We start from the raw sequence: 22588 nt of genomic DNA on the forward strand, positions 1-22588 counted from the left end.
CCATTGCACATTTGGAATTATGAAATTGGAACATTTTCTGTACACAAAACTATTACAAAACTGGAGGAGTTTACTTTGATGGAATGAGCTGAGAGACTTCCACCTGAAGAGAGGCTATTCTAGAGGCGAGTTTTGAACACTCCAGCAGGGGCACTCAGCTTGGAGAGAACAAGGTCTTAAAGGTGCACTCTCAGTCTTACGGAGACTGGTGCAGGGAATCCAGCAGTCGATACTACACAGGGTTTTAACTATTCACTGACAATATCATCTTTAAGAAGGACTCTGCATTTCTGGCCCAGGAAAGAGACTGTTGGTCATCTGTAAAAGGTTACGAGCTCAACAACAGAGGTGTTGAGCAATTTCACCAGAGGTGTTGCAATTTCAGAAAAGCTTAGAGGAAGAAATGAATCCTGCTATTGGAGGAAAAGCCAGTACAACCTCTGGCATCAGCACTTAAGCATCATCCTTGTAACTGCAAACACCTATAAAGCTGTCAGCATCTGATAATGAACAGCGAAATAACACACACTATCAGCGAACAAGAGAGGGAGTCTTTGCACTTGTGCACTGTACTAGACCAATTGCTATCAGAGGAGTCCCTTTGCCAGATGTTGTTTCTTTTAATGTCCACAGGAGCTACCGTCAATAACCAATAAGGGAGAAACTAAAGTTGTTGATGAACTCCATCCCCCTGCTAATGGACATAGTGCATAGTAAAATAAAAACTAAAAAAGAAAAGTTTTAGGTTTTTCACTACAATACCAAAGATGATTTAAAAATAGCTAGCCAAGAGTCCTGCAAAAATGCCCACAGAAACTCTTCTTTTAGAAAAGTATAACATGACCCTTTAATGGTGTTGGGAGAGCAATGACAAATTATAGTAATTTCATATTTCATTTATACAGCATTCTTGAAATGACAAAATTACAGAGATGAAGAACAGATCAGTAGTTGCCAAGGTCTATCTGGGAGGCAGGGCAGGTGAAAGTGGCTGAGGCTATGAAGGACAGTCTGAGGCATCCTTGTGAAGGAATGTTCTGAATTGTGACTACAGTGGTAGACACATGAATTCACATGTGACAAAACCAGTGAAATTCCAAGAAGGTTGATACAGTATCAATATCAATATCCTGATCATAAAATTATATTAGAGCTATGCAAGACTTTACCATTGGGGAAACTGGGTGAGGAATGTTAGGAGACCTCACTGTAATAGTTCTTCCCATTGAATGGAATTTAAAATTATCTTAAAGTAAAAAGTTGAAAGATATTTTAAAAAATGGGAAGCACTGCAAAAGTTCGGCTCTCTGGAGGATGTAAAAGTCTAAAGATACTTAGCTTTTTTTGTTAAACACATTTTAAGGGCACAGAGGGGCTAGTTTATCATGAACACTCAACTTAGTGTACAGAAATTAGTTATGTCTCATTATAGAATTCCTAAAAGTAAGGGTCCCATGGTAGTGAGTGATATCTTTCAGCAATTTATACCTGTGACTTTGATTTTTGTGTCCCAAGAGTACTGAGGTTTTATGCTATTATGACAACTTCAGGTAATCTATAGCCACAGTTTGCAGATTAGTTTCAAAACCACAAGTCTCAGCACCCACCATGCAGCATATAAGTTCAGATCAAAGTATTGTGAGGTCTACCGGTGCCATGTAAAAACTGCTCAAGTGCCATAGAGGTCCATTTAGTTTTTAATTTTGATAGTCACTGTGTGGGGGAAGGGGAGCTGTGCAAGCAGGTTATCTAGCAGTTTAGAATCCTGTTCTAGTTTTAGTTCTGACCAAATGAGTTTGAGAAAAAGAATCTTTAAAATGAAAATGGATCCACTGGCCTATGGAATCGGGAGTGCACCAGGAGAGCTCCACAGAGGATAAGGATGGGAAGGCAACGTGTACTCCACCACTGTCCTGCTCTCCAAGAGGCCAGTGAGAGTACCTGGACAGAGACCGGCAGGGCGCTGGTAGGGAGAGGGAAAGGCTCTGAAAACATGCAGCCTGACGTCCTTCAGTTTGCTCTGCTTCTTGATTTCTTGCATTTAAAGAAAAAACAGGCTATGATAAACTCACTATAATTCTCAATTTCATATGAATTTCCAAACTTATGTGCAGATAGGCAAATGGGGCTACCAACAGACAGCCCCTTATTCCTTACTTCAGTCAGGACTGATTATCAGTGACAATAGAGGCATTCCCAAACCTTTGCTGACTTTGAAAATACAGCTTAGTGACTAAAGACACTGGAATTCTCTCATTTTGTTCATAAGGAATGTTTCCAAATACAACGATATTCTACTTTCTATAACCATTTACATAACTTTCTATAGCCTTTGTCATTAATAAAATTTTATATCTATGGTATAATTTTATCAATCTCTTTATTGTCTTCGGTGGCAAACATACCTCTGATCTAGCTTTCTCTTTCCCTCTCTGGTCTTCAGAGGATATCCTGGCACATTTTTGTTTAAAAATATATTTTATACACATAAAAAGATTCAATGTGTATAAAATATGTTATATATTATATACATATCCATGCATAGTGAAATTATATATGTGTCAAAGTATGCATGTGTACACACACAGTTCAAATGAAAGTGATCTCTGTAAACAAGGGTTTCAGAAACAACATAGCTTGTTAAAACATGACCCTGAGCTATCTAATTGTAAAGTGTAAATTTTTGTATATTTATTTTTTAATTGTAGTTGGACATGATATCTTTATTAATTTATTTTTATGTGGTGCTGAGGAGCGAACCCAGGACCTTGCTAGACAAGCGCTCTACTACTGAGCCACAACCCCAGCCCTTGTAAAGTGTAAATTTTAAAAAGGAAGAGAAAGCTTCTTTAATCATGATAACAAAGTCTGAGGAAGGAATCCTAAGACTTGAGCTTCAGGATCTCTATCTTCAAGCCACAAGGCTGCTTCAGAGGCAGCTCAGGTTGCCAGAGGAAAAGAGTTTGAGATTTCAGAAGGTGACAGTAAATACTACTGGAAACTCACCTTTCATTAGCAGCTAACCAAACACATACCCAGGGATGGAATATCCATTGGATGCTAGAAGTTTCCTGCCCCCAAATTCCAAGTGTCAAGAAAGGTCTGCTGGTCCATGAGATTAATATACCACTTCTCTACAAAAACAGCTTTCTGACTTGTCTTTGTATTCTCAGCACCCAGAGTCTGGTTCACAGGCGGGGCTCAGTAAACATTTGTGAAACAAATACAAATGGACTGAACAGAACAGACACAGCTCTCTAGTGAGAGAATACTGTAGGTAAAGTAATTTTAAGTTAACCGTGGTTACTGTTTATAAGTGCCAATTCATTTCTACAAAACAAAGACAAATAGTAAATTCAACTGGGCATACCTTGCTGACAGTTGAGATTTGCTCTAGGCCCATGGCATGCAGATTGTCATCTTGGGTCTCAAGGAGAAGTTTCAGAGATGGGAGCAGGAGGGACTGACGCAGCAGAAGCAGGCTCAGCTCCTTTATGCCCTGGAAGCATAGGAACAGGTGAGCATGATTCATGGATCATTTCCTAGCCCTCTGCTACTCTGGATGCCTCTTTCCACCCTTTTGCTATAAGAGAGGGAGAAAGAGAGGTGTAGGGAAGGGAAGGAGTGAGAGGGGGAGGGAGCAGGTAAGGGAGAACATGCACAAAATACACACAGGACCATACTGAATATCGGGGTTGGTATCTGCTTCACTCACTCCATGTAAACTGTGATCATCCTTCCAATCTGTTATATTTGTCTACAACATAGCTTTTAAACTATAAAATTAATTAAGAAAGCACAGGACAACATAGCTTTTAATGGCTGCATGGTACTCATCATATGAATCTAGTACTATAATTTATTCTCCTAAACTCAGGTTAGTTTCCTTCCAAGTAGAATGGGGACATTTATATCTACTTTGTACTTTTTGGTGTGTGTGAGAGAGAGAGAGATCAGTGCTTACTGATATCTAGTTGTGCTTAATGATGTCTAGTTGTCATACACTTAAACAAAGAATATCAGAAAAAAATTTAAATGATTTCTAATTCTAAAGTTGAGGTAAAGTGAATCTTTAGTATAACTAAGACATTCCATGAAAATTATCCTATCTGTGGTGCATAAAAATAAAACTGTGGCCCTATGAAGGTGTGTCTGAATTGTATTCTCAGCTTTTTATTGGACCCGTCATGAGAAAACAGGTTTTAAACAAGGTAACAAATGATAATTCTTTACAATGAAGTAACAAAAGTATAATGTATAAAACAAAATATAAACGAATTTTTAAAAAATCTGCAAGCTGTTTTGTCCTGCTGAGCTGGCTACCTTCAGTGCCCTGGTGATAGCTGTAACATAAAAAAAATCAAACTCTTGGACCAACGACCAGACAATGAGCACAGCCCCATCATACTATAGCATGGCTGTTTCAAGAAAAGAATGGAGGATCACTACCCTCTGGGGACTGATCTTTCCCCTGTGCTACTCAAACAGTAGCAGATCAGAGAAAAATTCAAATGTATGTTTTCACAATTCCTTTACATTATAATAGAGTGAAGATAAAATGACACAAAGAAGCTCCAGTTAACAGTTAGAATAAAGTTCTCCACTGGAATTCCACACACTGTAGGTCTTTTTTTTTTTTCCCTTCTTCCTCTCCTTTACCCAGAAGGTCTCTCCTAGGAATTGGGGTCAGGCCTTCACATTTCAGAGTAGAAGGCTGTGTTCTACAAACTGGTGTGACAACAGTCAATACAGCAGCATAGCTGTTTGTAAAATGTACACTTCAAGCATCACAGATTCTAATTCAGAAAAGCACTAGGCGTGCTTACAGAACACACCACACAGAGGAGTCTTGCAAGCATCTGGGCCAAACAGAATGTTTTTCATCTGGGATGCAGAAAATATCTAGGAGGATGAAGCATAAACTCCCAAATATGACTCTGGCCTGACTTCCTTGTCCCACTTGCTTCTTGTGACCTGGTTCTCCTTTTCTCAGGTTTCAGCAGCATTCACTGTCTGCACAGCCCAGAAGGAATACGGTCCAGGGACCTCTCTGGGAAGGTGGAGCCATTATGTATTAGCACCCTCCAATACCATAGCCATAAGCCATGAGCCACATTAGAGAGATAAAACTAGTGCATATAAGTAAAATTAGAAATCCAGCACCTTAAGTTTTAATTGTAATGTTCACAAGTCACCAGTGGCTACCATATTGAATGGAACAACTGCCAGGTGTTGGCAACAATATTTTTTCTTCTCATATTCCAAACATGTTTGGCACATACCATACTTAAAAATACTTGTATACAATCCTCTTGCCTAACACTCATATTTGCTTACTCAATAAGTTATTAGTAATGAGAAAAAATCATTTCTCAGCAAGTTATGATGTTTAGACTAAGCATAACACTTGACTGACCTTAGCTTTAATGACAAATTTTATGAAATAACCTGTATGCTCTTCTGAACAAGCATAATGCATAGTTGGCACACAGCCAGGCAAGGACCCTTGAAGGGAGGAACTTAGTTTATGTGAGCCATTGAGAATGCTTGATCTCTTAATTAAAAGTTATTGGCCAAATACTTCTGTCTTCTATGTTTGTTGTATATTTTCAGGGGCACTGCAAATGGGGCATTTATTGAGATTTACAAAGGGATTTGGGGAATGCAAGAAAGGCCAAAGCAGCCAAGAAAACCACAAAACACTTAATTCAACACCTTTACAGTTCCAAGTTGTTAGAACATCATGACACAGACCATCACAAGAGAGAGGCTTGAATGAAGAGGATTAGGTGGGCATGGCTCAGGGCCAGTTCATAATCCTGGGCATTTCTTCTCCCCAAAGACTTTGATCTAGTGTGATATACTAGGACATGGTTCCTGTGGCCTGATGGTGATCAGAGAAGATAGACTGGTGCACCAATATTCCTTTTTACCTCACACAACCCTGATGGTCTCAGGTATCTAGAATCAAAAGGTATTGCACAGCCAGAGACTAAGTCAGCAGTGGGAGCATGCGGTACGAGAAGTGCAAGGATCAACTGCACAGGCCCAGAGGGTATGTCATATCTACTAATCATTGCTCTGGGGCCGCAAGGTTGCTTGTAGTACTTACTCTCCAACAAGACCTGGAATGAGCTGTGTTCCTCTACAGCAGCCCCTGCTCCTGCTGGTTCTGTAGGCCTAGGTGATTACACTTGTGATTATGTACTGCATCTGGGCCAGTTGGGAATTCCAGAGGCCTTAGTTTCCTGTCCTCTAGAGCTTCTCAGATTACACTGGCTTTGGAGCTTGACCACTAGGCTACTGCTGATGCCTCTTGGTCTATGTCTCCACATGGGAATGCAGCTGCTCTGAACTGAACTCTACTTATGCATCATTTCATTTAGTTTTCTCCTCAAATCCTCTGAGGTAGGTACTGTGTCAGTCCCACTAATCAGATGAGGCAAGCAGAGTATAGAAAGGTTAAATAACTTGAATGTCATCAGATTCTAAAAATCAAGCTCCTGGTATTATCCAAAGTGGCTCAACCATGAGGGAGAACAATCATACTTGAGATTCTGAAGCTGGGGGTTAGCCGGGTTTGCTCATTAGCTGGGTGACATACTCCCACACAACAGCCTGTAAGCATCTGTGACTCTAATTCATGCTGTGCCTCAGTGAAATCATGGACCTTCAGGGTCAGTCATAAATAGCTGGAACTTGGAATTTTAGATGTGCAAATGCCAAGAACCTGATTCATGCCAATTTCTTATTCTTTACATCCTCCATTCTTAATGCTTCATATATTGCCATGGATACAAGCTAAGAAAGATCTATAACTTTCAAGATTGTAGGACACATGTGACCTGCAAGGAACAGTGATTATATCTTGCTGGTAGTATTATCCATCAGGAAAACCATTACTGCCATAATAGCAGGGAACCACAAAAAGGCATTCTGAAGAGTCATGGAGAAAAACAAATCTATAAATATGAGAGCTTTTCATGGGATGGGAAATAGGAATGAAGAAAATGGGTGAATCCACTTTAAGAGCCCCCTAGTAAACAACTGGGCACACACATTCCATTAACCAGGGTTATGGTTTTAAAAAATGAGTCATGGATGATGATGATTTACTATAGTGATATAAAGTATTATGACACTCTGAAATTAAGCTACATGACCTCCAGGTGTGGTAAAATAAACAAGAGAATTCCACTTTGCAATAATAGTGCTTCTTTAGTAACATTTTTAATTCATATGTGAGCACATTGAGCCATTGACAAGAGCAGTATATACCACTGGCAAACTTCCTGTAATCAAGGCACATGAGGGGAAGAAAAATCTATAAATGTGACCAATTAAGAGAAAGAAACTGAAGCAGCACAAAAAAATGAAGAAAAGTCACCGAGACAACAGAACTCCTTTAATAATTATCTTTCATTTCATTCAACTGGAGCACAGAAGTCAATAATCTACTCTGAGGTGGGTTTTAATCTACTACCTCTTCCACCCCAAGAAAATTAAGGCCTTATGGATGGTAGTGAGTGCTGTGTGTGAAGCAGTGCACAGGTGGTCTCAGTTCAAGTCTCCTCACAGCCTGGGAACACCATGGAAGAGACAGAACTAGAGTCCCTCTGAGATTTTCTGAGACCAGAAAACAAGGTGTGGAGAAGACTGTAGGTAGTGCTGAGGTCCCTGTGAACAGGGCAGCCTGGTGCATCCCTAGGCCCCCTTTTGCTCTGCATGTGTGGCGTGCCCAGTTCTGTGGAGAGCAAGGAGAGCCCTTTCTGTGAAGTGGTGAGAGGAGGACTGTAGAAAAACGTGCTCTAGGTGCTGTGCTTCTATTGTGACCTCCAAAAAGCATGTAGGAATCACTGACTGGAGATCCTGAGATCAATCAGTAGCACTGATATAATGTATTATTCTACTTTTCCAAGTACCTCAACCTGGCTGTACACGCAGATCAAGCACCGAATCATCACAGGTATTTAACTTCTCATTGAACCACTAAGTCTTATTTTTTGGTTAAAAAAAAAAAACACAACTTGTGACCTATTTTCTTTGATGTCCAAGAACATTTACCTAAAATATAAATGTCATATGAACAAGATTTACTACTACAATGGACACCCATACACATCTGTTACCTATTCCTAGGTGGCTAACAGATAATGTACATTTGCAACTGAGCTTTAATTACCTGGCCAGTGGATGATGTCAAGGTCAAAGATTCAGTAGTCACATCATCAGCTAGCTTATATTCTTTGCCTAGAAAAGTTAATGGTAAAACCAAACCAATAAAGATATTTAAAAACACAAACTCTTCTAGGCAATGGGAGAGATCCTAATAATCTTACCTCTCAACCATTAATAAGTTTAGATGCTAGCTTCTTATGAGCCATTACTGAAAAAAGTATATGGACAAGAAAAAACTAACAATAAAAGCTTATACAACTGCAGATACGCACTTATACAAGGGCAGACATGCACTTGCAACGTATCACAAATGTTGCAACAACGGCTTATCTGAAAATAGTCTTTTTTTTGAGCATTCAACAGAGACTTGGTCTGAAGAGCTATATACAACTGAGGAAGTTGAAGTGACCCTTGACCTCAGAGTCTGTGTTCCATCAGCTATCAGTGGAGATAAGGACCCCCTTACAGGCTGTGTTGAAGGTTGAAAGAGATGTTTAAGTGAAACTCTTGAGTGCTAGTAAACATTGGTTATGACCATTACCCGTAGCTTGTCAGACAATAACTCTAGATCCTAAATAATGTTCTTCCCTCAGCAGAACTGACAGCGGGACACTTCTGGCATTTGGTCCTGGTCTGACAATGCTTAATCTTAGCGTACATTAAAGTGAAGGGGAAACCCATATTATTCACGTACTCTTGCCCTGGTGTAGATAATAAACTGTGTTGAGCCCCACTCTATGCAGGGCTGAACCCTGCCCTGGGGACACAGAGACATTCAGTCACAGGTCCCATCTTACAGGTGTTCACAATACAGCAAAGAGTATCACAAGTCAGTAAGCAGCTAGAATCAGTGGGTCATGGTACAAAGCCCAAATCATACTCATCTGGGGTAAGGGGATGCTGTTTTTGAGGTTGGTATTTTAAATATTTCACAGAATAATTTTGTCATTCTGCTGGTTGGACGACTTCCTTAAATGGATAAAATATTTTAAAATTCAATCAAAAAATGCTTATCCATTCTCTCACTTGGAAAACAATTCATTAAATGTGCATTCATAATAAGAATAGTTTCCTTGAGTGATTACAATGAGGATGTTATCTACAATTTTATTTTCAACTTTATGTTCTATGTGGTAGAAACTTAAAACCAATTAATCAATTTAATGCCATTATCTAAATGCTTAAATTTAAGACATGTAAATTGCTCAAATATGCTGCTGAGTTAGTATTCATGGAAGGAGGCTGCAATTAATAGAATGTACTAAGTGCTTACATATACACATCTAAGTATGTTTACATACATTAATATAATATGTACTATATGTATAATACATACTATGTTACATGAATAATATGTTACAATAGACTAATATATTAGTACATATAATATATATTATACATATATATTTATTGTCTGTGAGAGTCAAATCATGAGATTAAATAGAGAACAAAGGTCAAAATGGCTAGTTTTTTTACCATGTCATAGAATAAATATTATAGTTATAAAATCTTGTTTCAATTTTATGTCAAGAGGTATGTAAAATTCAGAGTGGTTATTTGTTACCGGTCAAGGAAATTGCTAGAGCTTATTACCACTTTACAACCGACCCAGTTCAAACAGGTAACACATGAGCTACTGTGACCTCCTCAGAACACAAACTTGTGTTAGACATAAAGGGCATCCAGAGAGAACTAGAACTAGAACTGGGTTACACTCTGGGACTTGCAAAAGGAATACTGCTTCAGAGCTCTGAGGAAGATAAAACCACTCCTAAACATCGTTTTAGCATTGCTCTTCTTCATTAGATCCATTACAAATTATGGGCTTCTACCAGCAATGGCACAAGCTAAATGTTCCTCAGGTACAGTCACTGGTGTTGCTTAGAATAAAGAGTTTTGATAAGAGAAAGGATCCTTGGGGAATCCATTTGAAACACCTACTCACCTCTGCCGGCAGCATATGCTTGGTGCCATATAAAGAGCGACAGATCTTCAAAACTTCATTCCCCAGCTCCTCCTTGTTGTCCACTGTACATCTGGTCAGCATTTCTGTAGCTAGTCTCATCCATGGATTACTGGTTATACTGGTTCTAATGGAGGAAGAGTCAAAGCACTGGAAATTAGAGCTCTCAAAATTGCGGTAGGAGACTTTAAAACAGAAAAGAAATTCCACTTTATGAAATAAAATGCTAATGGCAGACTACAATCAGAAACTAGATAAGTTCCTTCGATGCGATCTTGTAGAGAAGACAGCGTGTGAAGGCGGAAACAGCTTGCTGTGGCATCAACAAATAGCACAGGAGCATGGGAACAGAGGATGGTGTAGAAAGGCCTGAGCTTTGAAGCCAGCCCCCTTGACTTATTTCCTGGGTAACTCTGAGAAGTTATTTAATACTCTTAACCCAGCTGCATGGTTCTGGGGAAGTTGCCCAACTCTTTTGGGCCTGTTATTTTCTAGTGAAAGGCAATTTAATGTTTTCCTGGCAGAGTTCTTTATTTAATGAATGAAGTATGTTACTGTGGCATTACTCTTACTAGCAAGCACACTTTAATATTCACTAGGCTGCTCCTGGCTCCTGCTGATCCTGTTGTTACTATACTGCAATGGAGTCAGCTCAGGAGCTTGACTGAAGAGCAACAGATAGTATGTGGTGTGCTTTGTACTTCATGTTGCTTTCTTGTATTTAGAACATGGTTTGCCTTTTCTTTTCCTTCTCTGGCTGCCACTATTCCATGTTTCATATAAACATTGCCAGAAGCTGGGTACCGACTCTGTTTAGAGTTGGTAAGTACTTTATCATTTATTAAGAGTCTGTTGTCTCCTTAGCAAAGCACTAGGTTCTAGATGTTCAACAAGCAGGCGTGGGCCTTCCCTTGAAGGAAGTCTAGTTCTTGCCTGCTGAAAACAGTTTCAAGTTCAATAGTGATAAGGGGACCTACAACACTAGCCTTTGGCAGCATTGGTGTGTCAGCTCAAACTAACAATCTCTGAGGACAAAGAATACTACTTACCTCAAGATACAAAGAGCTCAGAGAGCGCTCCTGATGGGCTGAGGAGTCTTGCTAAACTAAAGGATATACCACCACTCTCCTCCTCAGAGGTCCGGGGCCTTTCTCTACTGGACTACCTCTTAGAGTAAGAACGCTAATCTGCCAGGACAATGGACCCATGGTCAATATGGCTTTGACAACAAAGGATCAAAACACTTTCACCAGCTAGTTGTAATATAGTGGGTGAAAAACTATGAATCTTCCAGAAGTACAAATCTGGTATATTTTCCCTGAGCACTGTATTTTCCTGTAAGGGACTAAAACCCCAAACCAAAGTTGATACAGGCTGATCAGCCCTAACCCAAAATCTCCCAATTCAAAATACTCTCCAAAATATGGCACTTTTTTAGATTGGACAAGATGCACGAAGGTGGAAAATTCCATTCCTGATCTCATGTGACAGGTTGCCATCAAAATCTAGGCACATTAAAAACACTGTGCATAGGTGTTTTTAAGACTTTGTGTAGGGTGTAGATGAAACCTAAATGAATTCACATTATGTATATTTAAATATTCAAAAATTTGAAATTCTTTTAGTCCCAAGCATTTCAGCCAAGAGATACTCAATTTATATTAGTAAACTAGCTGTCATGTAGATCAAGCAAATTCTTTAACTTATAGTCTTTATTGCATTGACTTGCAACATACAGTCATTCTTACACCATCTTCCTTCTTTTTTTGGCTATTTTAGAAGTGCTAAAGTCAAAATTTGATTGGAGGGAAAATACTTTTAAAGGGTACACAGGTTGCTTAATGCTTTGTCCTCATTGTAATGATATAATAAAGTAGCTGTCATGTACAGGATAGCAGTTTAAAAATTATTTCACAGGAGACTTCAAAAGTAACAATATATTATAAAACTAATAGTTCTTGTATATAAATGCTTGTAAATGTTATAAATGCAATACATGTTTTAAGTGAAGTTGCTTTGAGTTCACATAAAATGAACCAAGTGAATGACTTGGCCAAGTGAATGACTTTAAATGTCATTTTAATGTTCTAAAAGTAAAAGAAACCAAAAAACCAGATAATTAACTTATCTAATAGTCATGTCACATTTAGAGTTCAGAAATGAGGGTATGAGGAAATCTACAAATGAACTCTAATAATTTTCTAAAGATTGAAGCATTACTGACAATCCAATCAGTGGGCTCTGGGCCTGCTTCACATTAAGTGCTCACCAGAAGTTTGTTCAGAAACAGATTCCAGGTCCCACTAAAGAGAGCTGGACTCAAGACCTATTCTTTAACATACCCCCAGCTCTGCCAAGAGAATCCACTGTCACAAAGGCACTGGAGATTTCATGATGAGCTGGAAGAGTCTACAACACAGAGCTCAAACAGTACAGGTAGAAACCTGTTCTTGAAGGCTGCAAGCCAGCATGCCACTAGCCACAGATGACAGGATCCGAGAAACACCTTTTTCTTTCTGAAAACGTTTGGTTAAAAAATCAAACCAAAATAGGAACACTTCTCTCATTGGTTTGCTTCAGAAATTCCTAATAGTCTCATCTTTGGGTTCACATAAAGAGTCTTCTTCAGATGTTCTTTCAGTTCTAAACTGATTACAAAAATGATGTTATCTTCAGGAGGACGTCCTTAACTTCTTACACATGGAGATGGGCACTGGCCTGGGGCAGAGCTTAGGGAACAAACTCAGACCTGGAGCAAACGGCATCCAAGCAGGCTGGGCCTCACCAATGAGATACTGTGGCTCCTGACAGCCAGCATGTGCAATCAGAGGAAATCTGGCCACTTCTTCCAAAAAAGGCGGGGGCGGGGGGCGGTTGGTTTGTGGCTGCTAGCACAGGGACTGGAGAAGCAACCCATGCCGATGAAAGCAGCAGCTGTCAGCCCAGCAGGAAACAGAAGAAACATAAGCAGAAAAGGAAGCCAGATATTAGGTACAACTGAGTCTCCTCCACTTATTAGCTCTGTGATGCCTGATATTATTTAAGTTCTGAGCTACTATTCCTTTACCTGCAAAATCAGCTAACATCACCTTCCTTTGTAGGTCTGTGTGAATGATTGATAACTTATGTAAATTGTACATAATGGTGTGCAACCCCAACAAGTGGGAATGATTCATTTAACCCACATGGAGCTTACAATGCTGTGTCAAAAGATAGGCAACAAATTCTCTGAAACAAAACACTGGAAACAAAGTTATTGTGTTGACATCATAAATTGGATATGTTTATCCAGCGCAGTCTGAAACTTTTGAAGAAAATGTGTAAGAAAAAGTGGGTGTAGGAGCAAGGAGAAATGGAAAGACATTGCAGTATTTCAAAACCAATGCTAATGACCTTAGAAGGCAAATATTGATTACACACACACACCTTCCTTTTCCAATTTTGCTTTCTAAGGTTTCAGTTACTCATGGTCAGCTACAAATACTAAATGGAAAATGCCAGATTATATAATTCATAAGTTTTAAATTGCATACTTATCCAGTGTATCCATGTTGTATATAATATTCTTCCATTAGCCATTTAACATCTCTGTTAATAGATCAACCATCCAAGTATCTCTGTACCTGTGTTCAAACAATCCCTATTTCACTTAATAATGTCCCCAAAGTTCAAGAGCAGTGATTCTGGGAATCTGGATGTGCCAAACAGAAGGTTCACAGTGTCTTCTTTAAGTGACTAATGGAAAGTTCTGAATTTCATGAGAAAAAAATCCCATGTGCTGAGGCAGTAAGAACTATGGTTAAGAACGTATCTTTTAACTGTGAAGTTTTGAATAAGGAAAATAAATTCATGCTAGTTTCATTGTTGAACTTAAGATGCAACTCACAGTGCATGATGAGTGCTTAGTTAAGATGGAAACAGCATTAAACTTTGTGTGTGTGTGTATGTATGTACAGGAAAAACATGGACCACATAGAGTTCAGTGGTGTCCAAAGGTTCAGGAAGCCCTGTAGGTCATGGAATGCACACCCCTCAAATAAGGGGAACATACTTATATTCTTTCACTGGCTCTTTAGAGATGCTACATTTTCAGAAATGTAGTCTAGACCAAAGACCTCTAATTAGGCTAACTGCAATACTTACCTATTTTCACTTTCCATAGGTGGCCAGGCTTGCAAGAGCAAAACCAAGTGCTGAAATTCCATCTCATGCTGACTAGATGCCAAGAGTTCCATGAATAGAGAGTACCGGTTCTCTTCATTCTCAACATCAGCTATGTCTACCTGGAAGTAGAAATACACACTTGAAACTAATGGCAAAGCTACTTAACTGGTTTATAGAAGAATTCAAATTTGATTACTTTGATTAAACACTTGAAAATTTTTATAATGTGCTTAGGGAAAATTCAACAACATCCAAAAACAAAACAAACTACTATGGTTTGGGTGTTGTCACTCAAATGTCTGTTCATATGTTGGGAGCCTGATGTCTGTGCAGTGATGCTAGATAGTAGGAAACACTGGGAGATGGGGCCTAATGGTTCCAAGATCACTGGGGGTATGACTTGGGAGGACCTTGTCTCTCCCAGCTTCCATTGACGATGTGATCTCCCCTCACACACGGGCTCCCACTATGTGACACAACTGAGAAGGCCCGTGTCAGAGTGAACCACTGCCACTGTCATGCTTTTGAACCTCCATAACTATCAGCTAAATAAACTTCTCTTCCTTATAAAGTTAGCCTGCCTCAGGAATTTCATTATCATAATGAAAAACTGACTAGTAGTACCCAATCTTCAAAAGCTCTATGCCTTAATTTCAAATAATTATATTAAAATCATATTTAAAATTTCAAATAATTATACTACAAGATTTCAGGAAGGTTTTTTTTTAAACTTAATTTACCCAAATAAATCCAAAGTAGATTTCCACATAACTAGTACACTGGCATTTAACATGTTAAAATATGGAATTGTTTCCTTTGAAAATGTTTTATTTCACCATACTCCACATTAAGTTTCTAAAGTTTAAAATATTCAAAATTAACTTCTAATTTCCACTTGAAAACTGTAAGCCTATGTGTTGTCTAGTAAATTTCAAATTAGAGATTTTACTAGGGTGTTTTTGTCAGAATATGCTTTTGCTATACATTAAAACCTAGAAAAAACATCCTTCATTCACATCTCCATTTCTAATGCAAAAGAAGTCTCTGTCAAATATACAACACTCATTTTTTTTTCTTTTTCACTGAATAACTGAATGATTTTTCTTTTATATTGAGGCAGGCCTAAAGCATATCATGCTTCTAGTGCCTCTGTGGAAAAAAATATTTGCTGTTTCTAGTTAAAATGGCCATAAGCATAAAAGTAAGACAAATCTGTTTTCCCATTTTTTTGGCCTCTCAGCACAGATCCTCTGTATTTAAGCACACAGTGAATTCATAATTTGTGTACACATTCAGATGATACCTTGAAATGATAATGAGAATAGATGTTACCTGTATATTTGCTAAATTGTCTGCACTAATGCATGTTTCCAAAACATTTAATTTAATGGCCATTCTGGCTCTGATCCCAAGAAGTCATATCAAAATGTCACACCACAAATTCTCCACTTTTCACAAACATTAATTGTACTATGAACAGTTGGTAATCACTATGGGAAGCCTGGCTCACACAGTGACCTGCCAGATACTTCACAAACTGCCTTCAAGCCCCATGCCATTCTTCTGTGGAACAGTCACCCAAGAGCAATGCGCCATTTTAAAAAATAATTTCATAATACAGTAAGTCACTCGTCCCTCCCAATAGTTTTATGCGGAGGACAGCACAGGCATTAGTAAGCTCACTTTACAGAGGAGGAAATGGGGTCAACTGTCCTGGAAACAGGGCCAGCAAGTGACAGAATTAAAAGAGAATTATAGTCAGACCAGGATCTCTTGAAACTAGAGAACTCGGTAAGCTTTAAATTACTGAAGCTAGTCTTCCAAGTGGGAGGTTGGTACTATTATCTTACCTATTTATGAAGTTTGTGTTTTTTTTTTTAATTTCAAACTCAAGACATGCACCTGACCTGACTCCAGCCATAGGCCTCGCTGAGATTCCTAGAACAACATCAGGCATGCTTCCACCTCAGAGACTTTGAGCTGTTTCCCCTGGCACATTCTTCCTTCAGCCAGTAGAGTCGCTCAAACACTGTTTCTTTCAAACAATGCCCTAGTAGCAAAGGCCTTGCTAGACTGCCTTCCCTAGAGGAGAATGACCTAGGCCCAGCTTTTCACCATTTATAACTACATGACATATATTTACTCTGTTTTCTTCCTGCAAAAGCATGTTAGTGCCTTGAAAGCAGAAACCATTTTTTGTTCAGTGCTTTATCCCTATTACTTAAAACAAAGCCTCTTATACAACAGGTACTTACTGAGTCAATGAATGAATAAACAGACATAATTACAAAAAAAAAGAACTTTTAATTTATAAAATAATTTAGCATAAATGATATTAAATACATATAGATGTGCCATAAGTTTTTGGTTATTGGAAATATATAGAAAATTTAAAAAGAAAATGTTGCCAACAGGAAAGTCACTTAAAGAAAGGCTACACATGGCAGATTTACTGATATTACATCTGTACATCTGTAGAAATGATTAGCTACATGATTTTACTAGAGTCCCTTCTTTGGACCTCATTCAGCACTTTCAATATATTTACTCTATCTCATTCAATACAATTCATACAGTACATTCTATCTGGAATTCATTCTATACATTCAGAAATGGACTGCAGGAGGGGTGGTATGTTTGAATTTCTACTCAACTATTCACTAACTAGTGACTCCATGTATATATGAGTCTTGATTCTCAAAGACAACATGTCAGGGTAAGGGGACAATCTTTTCACATGACCACAGGAAAACTTAACGAGATAAAGCATGGAACATATCAAGCATTGTGCTGGATACTTGATAATCATTCCCTGCACTGCACGCTGGTGGCCTCCCAGCATTTGCTCTGACTTCCTGCCTCCACATTGAAATCTTAACTAAAGCCGTTTGTTATCAGGTCATAAAGCATAAGAGAGATGGCCTACCTCCCTGGCTTAAAGCAAATAAGAGATGTCTGACTTAAAGTTTCTGTACAACTTCTCTACCACACCAGCCCCATTCAGAGTCTAAGTCAGTTCATGCTTAAATGCACATGAACAAGGCTGGGGAGAGCTCCTTCTCTCTGTGCTTTGTTAACGGTCATTTGAATCAAGAACCTGGAGATAATTTTGAAGGACATCCATTGAGAAATGAGAGCCTTTGACAACTATGAATTCTTTATTCTTCTGTTGAGCTAACAAAATGATTTGCCATAGGTCAAGAGACTTCTAGGCCACTGTAAAGACTGTCATTATAGCAATAGGAGTATCTAGTCTATCAACATTACTTATGCCTCTTTTCCAATTCCCACAAGTGGTGTAGAGATAGGGACACAGACACATACAGTGGGCTGTGTTTCTGCAGAAGGCCAAGCTGAGGAAAATGACTGACGCTACACAGCAAGCATGGTGACCTTATGCCTCCAGGGAGATACCACCTCTACCTTCCGAGGCTCTCTGCTGTACAAACGGTTTTGAAAAGTCAGACTAGGACACAGACAGTTCCTCTGGCTCAGACTTGCAAAAGTGTGAGAAATTCATGAAAAACTGTCTGCCAATAGCTTTTTGATTTTTGTAATCATCCCATCGAGAATGAGTCCAAAACTATCTTAACACAGTTAAATTCTTTTCTGTAGAAAAGAGTATTAAATGAAGATTCCTTAACATAGTTTTCTACATAATAAAAGTATTAATATATTTTCCTTTGAATAGCAATATTTACTCTAAAATTTATTTATGAAAATGATACACTAAGTGTAAGTAGGCTTATTTAATAGACTCCTACTGAACTATAAGTTCCCAAGGGCTTCTAAGAGCAAACTTCGTGTGTGTGTGTGTGTGTGTGTGTGTGTGTGTGTTGGTATACATATTCTTTTATTATGTATTAGAACTTTTAATATAATTTCTTTATTCATTCTAGTCATTTTTAGTATTTACCTTGGACTTTCTAGAAATTAGAACAATATGCAACTCAACAAGGGCAATTTTGCTTTTATGAAAAGTTACCAATCCTATTTTTCATTGAATTGACTTAGGTCCTTAAGAAGAATGTTAAAATAGTAAACATATGGGGTACTTCTGTATTTTCTAATTTTAATAAATATGCCTCCAAATATTAAATATCTTAACTATGATTAAATCCTAGTGGCCAGTAGAGAAGGAGCATAGCAAATGGTTAATACACATTTATTTTTGCATAAAAATAATGATGCATTCCTACTTGCTTTCTAGAAGATAGCTGTGGCCCAATGTATTTGCACACTATATCTAGTAATGTTGCTCATTAACAGTTAGAAAAACAACTTAGGTTGAAGAAATCACTGTGTCATAAAACTGACAAGTTATCTAGGAAAAAAAAAAATAGGGAAGGAAGAACTGCCCTGAGACCACAAAGGTTAAATCCAATGGTTCTCAGAGGCTCACAGAACTTAAGAGAGCATGTGATCAGTAAGTATGCATATCATGGGAAATCAAACTCCCCAAAATACTTGAAAACAAGGCACTGGTTCATCTTGGATACAGACCTAGGAAAGAATAATAGCTTCCCTGTTCTAGGATATAATATGTTCCACATAAAATATGTACTCCAAGCATCTAAGTATAGTTCATAAAATATAGTGATGCAGAGAACACTAGTCTACAAACAGCTACAGTGTGAAATGACTATGGGTCATGCTTTAATGTGGAGGGAAAACTAACTTTAGGTGGCTGTCAAATGCTTCAGCATAGCTCACCAAAGAGCCTGGAAAACAAATGAAAAAAGGTCAATTTAATTAAATATGCAGCTTTCAAAAAATAATGATGAAGTCAAAGTACGACAGAAAATCTTCACTTTGGAGATATTTCCAACCTTTTTGACGCTTAGGGGATAAAGATAGCACAGACTTAAATGATGTTTGTGAGTAAGAAGTCAGTTATGGGAATAAAATAACTAGCAAAGAGATGGGTGAACAGGAAGGTAACATGCTTTTAATACCCTGTCCCTGTCCTTGCCTTGGTGATACCAAACAAAATCCTAGAGGTAAAAATGTCCAATATTTCACGGGTACCTGTGGATTTAGTGACTACTCTATACTGATACTAAACTGAATACTAGGGAACTTTAAAATGCAAAATTCATGTGACTCAAATATAAGAATATCTCTTTCCTTTTTGTCTCTCAAAAAGTGTTGGTTCTCTTCTCATTGAATTAGGTGACTTTAGCCTTTGTTGTAAGTCAATTTGTCAAGTAGCTTCAGTCTCCTTATCAGACACAGACTTGCTGTCCTTGAAAGAGAACAAAGTCACCTAGTCTCAGTAAAAGACAGTATTACCTTAAATTTCACTGTAGCTGCTAGAAGTGAACACAAATATCTTAAACTGAGGCAACCCCCCTGAAATCTGCATCTTGTTACGGAAATTGACAGTGGCTTTTTTTTTTTTAACCTTCTGGTATTTACAAATATAAAACAGGAATCAATGCACACAGAAGTACTTTATAAATAGAAAATAATCATAAACCTTCAGAAGACTACTATTGGCAGTAGCAATATTAATCACTGTATGGTGATTATCTTGTAAGAGTTGGTGAGCTATTAGCTGGCTTCCGTGAGATTACCTAATGATACTTGATTCTATGCAATTCTTTTCATGATCAGAATGAAATTTGACTGAGAACTTTTTGTATACAGTGCTTCAAAATATAACAAAATACTCCTGCTTCAACAGACTACAGAATCAGGAAAAGGTGACAGATTTGACCTCTCATAACACTGGACCCATCTATTCAAGTGACTCCTTTGGTAAGGTTTCAGGTATACAATGTAGTCTGCTGTCTTCACTGGATTTAAATAAAATTTCTGGGAAAGGAAACTTTGATACCAAAACCCATCATAAGCTGTTGATAAGCAACTTTTTTAATCAGCCTCAGCAGTACTTAATCCAGTGCCTGACACATAGAAAGCACTCAATAAATACTATTAGTTATTACCATTAATGACAATATGTATTACTATTACACAGAAAAATGTCAATAGAACATAAATTATGAATTTTTCATTTCTGAGTTATTTGTGGATGTATTTAAAAGAAAATATAAAATTGTAAAAAAATGTCATTGAAGTTTTAAACATTAAAAGTAAAGTGAATTTTTTTGGGGGGGAGAGTTCCCATTTTTATATAACTAGTAGATACAGGAATTGAGTTTCATAAAATATAATGTTTAACTGTGTACTGCTTGAGACAGCCTGAAATTTCTAACAGCCTTCCCAGCCCATGCTGAGGTGAGACTGTCTGCCATGGTCAAAGGATGTCCTGACAAGAAATAAAGAGGCTGAACTCTTCCTCCTTAGGTTCTAGTCCTGGTGGGTGAGCAAAAGCTGTCCATCTCTGCTTTACAAATCATAAGGCACAGCAGGAAATCAAGGGTATCTGTGAACCACGTGAGAATAAATGGTTCACCACTGCTATAAAAAAAAAGACTTCCCAGGATGCTGCTAATGTGCCCCTGTGCCCAGGAAAGCCCAAAAAGAAACTGCAACCTAGATTCCCATGGGTTTTTTTCCCCCATCTCTGTGTGCACATAAATACCTATGAACACCCTGCAGGAGCCAACAGTTGTGATTCTGAGCCAGTTTTTATAGCACCCCACTTATTTTATTACAACTCTAAACATAGAAATTAAACAATAAAATATGCTATAATCACTCCCCATAAATGCTGTTATAACTTCAACACATAATACATATTTTCATATAGCTAAATATGTTTTATGAAGCACTTTGAAGTGAAACATATGATAGGACAAAATATTGTGTGTTAAAATAAGATTTTTGTCTTACAAATAAACATACTGCCATGTGAGCCCCTATAAATATACCTGTATTTACTTTAAAGAACTGCTATTAAAACTAATTTCTTAAGGCCAAGCTTTGTTTCTTTAGTTATAGTTTTTGAAGTATTACTAGAAAACTTCACAGAGCTGGAAACATTTTTACTGTAGCACATCATTCAGAGTCGCATTTGAAGTTTGGTCCTACCACTGAACACTGACAACATAAAAAGATCTCTATGAGCCTCAATGCTTTCATAGTAAAAAAATAAGGCAATACCACCTTATCATATTACTTTGTGGATATTACAGTGCATCATAATGTATAACATAATATAATACAGTAGTACAATATATATGCAGATTTCCAACAGGAATCTACCTTTAGAGGTGTCTCAGAGTTAATACTGAGCCACTATGGTCACTACTAGTATTGTTAATTCATTATCATACCTAATTCTGCCACATTACTTTTGAGATATTGAAGAAATTTCTTAGCCATACTTAGCCTGTTTCCCATGGGATAGCATGATAAGAGTATCTATGTCAGAAAATTATAATGTTTAAACATGATATACACACAAAGTCTAATGTTCAGGCCACAGAAGGCCCTAAAAAATATGAAAACAACAATATAGGTAGCACCTTCTTAGCTTAAATGAAAACAGATTTTCATTATAGCTTTCAGAATTTTTTATTTGGACTCTGATTTTCATTATAGTTAGAATTTACCTGAAGAGACCTCTGGGTAGCAGAAAAAAATGTTGGCCAAGGAGTTATATGTATATCTACACATTCTCCAAAAACAAAGAGTACAAAAATGAAATTACACAAAATCCCACATGTTCAGCATAATTACAGGCTAAGAATATGCAATCTCTGAAATATTGTAAGTAAAATACACTAAATAGTAAAAATACACTAAATAGTAAAAATACACTAAATCCCAGATAATGATCACTTACATTCCAGGTTCATGTTTCCCATATTTTAAAAAGTAATTAAAATTTATAAGAATCAATTAGGGGAAAACCAAGCAAATGAAAACAAACCTAACTATAAGTGAAAATTCACACTAACGATGTCTGTGTGTGGGTGAGAGAAGAGAGGTGGGGGGGAGGCACACTCATTAAAACAGTATATCCTAGCTAATAATGTTGGCTGGGAATTTCAAAATTGCTTTATCTCCAGGATTAACAAATAAATAAATAAATTATGGACAATGAAACTAAAGTCTCTGACAGTGAGAGGAATTACAAATAAGCAAAGTTGGAAAGGCTAGAATGAACTCTGGCATTGAAATGGAATTGGTGGTTTTGATATGAACTTGACTTTTAACGTGTACACAGACAGACACAGGACCAGATGTAGATTCAGGTATATTTGTGCAGATGCACACATTTATTACTTTCCATTCTGTCCCCCTAGAGGACCTAGAAACTGTAACAGCACACTATCATTGAACATATCTAGCACCAAGTCTTGCTTTTAGATA

General features: G+C 37.7%; 1 protein-coding gene across 1 annotated transcript in view; it reads right to left on the minus strand.

The window, feature by feature from the left end:
* The window catches only part of LOC143386898 (NBAS subunit of NRZ tethering complex-like), a 50673-nt gene that overhangs the window by 4637 nt on the left and 23448 nt on the right, over nt 1-22588 (minus strand). Inside the window, exons 5-7 of the mRNA XM_076841685.2 lie at nt 14285-14424; nt 10124-10268; nt 3371-3499 (exon numbers count right to left, since the gene is read on the minus strand). Of these exons, the coding sequence (XP_076697800.2) occupies nt 3371-3499; nt 10124-10268; nt 14285-14424 (414 nt within the window). The remainder of the gene's footprint in view (nt 1-3370; nt 3500-10123; nt 10269-14284; nt 14425-22588) is intronic.

The sequence above is a fragment of the Callospermophilus lateralis genome, unplaced genomic scaffold, assembly GCF_048772815.1.
Source record: "Callospermophilus lateralis isolate mCalLat2 unplaced genomic scaffold, mCalLat2.hap1 Scaffold_1671, whole genome shotgun sequence".
Taxonomy (NCBI): domain Eukaryota; kingdom Metazoa; phylum Chordata; class Mammalia; order Rodentia; family Sciuridae; genus Callospermophilus; species Callospermophilus lateralis.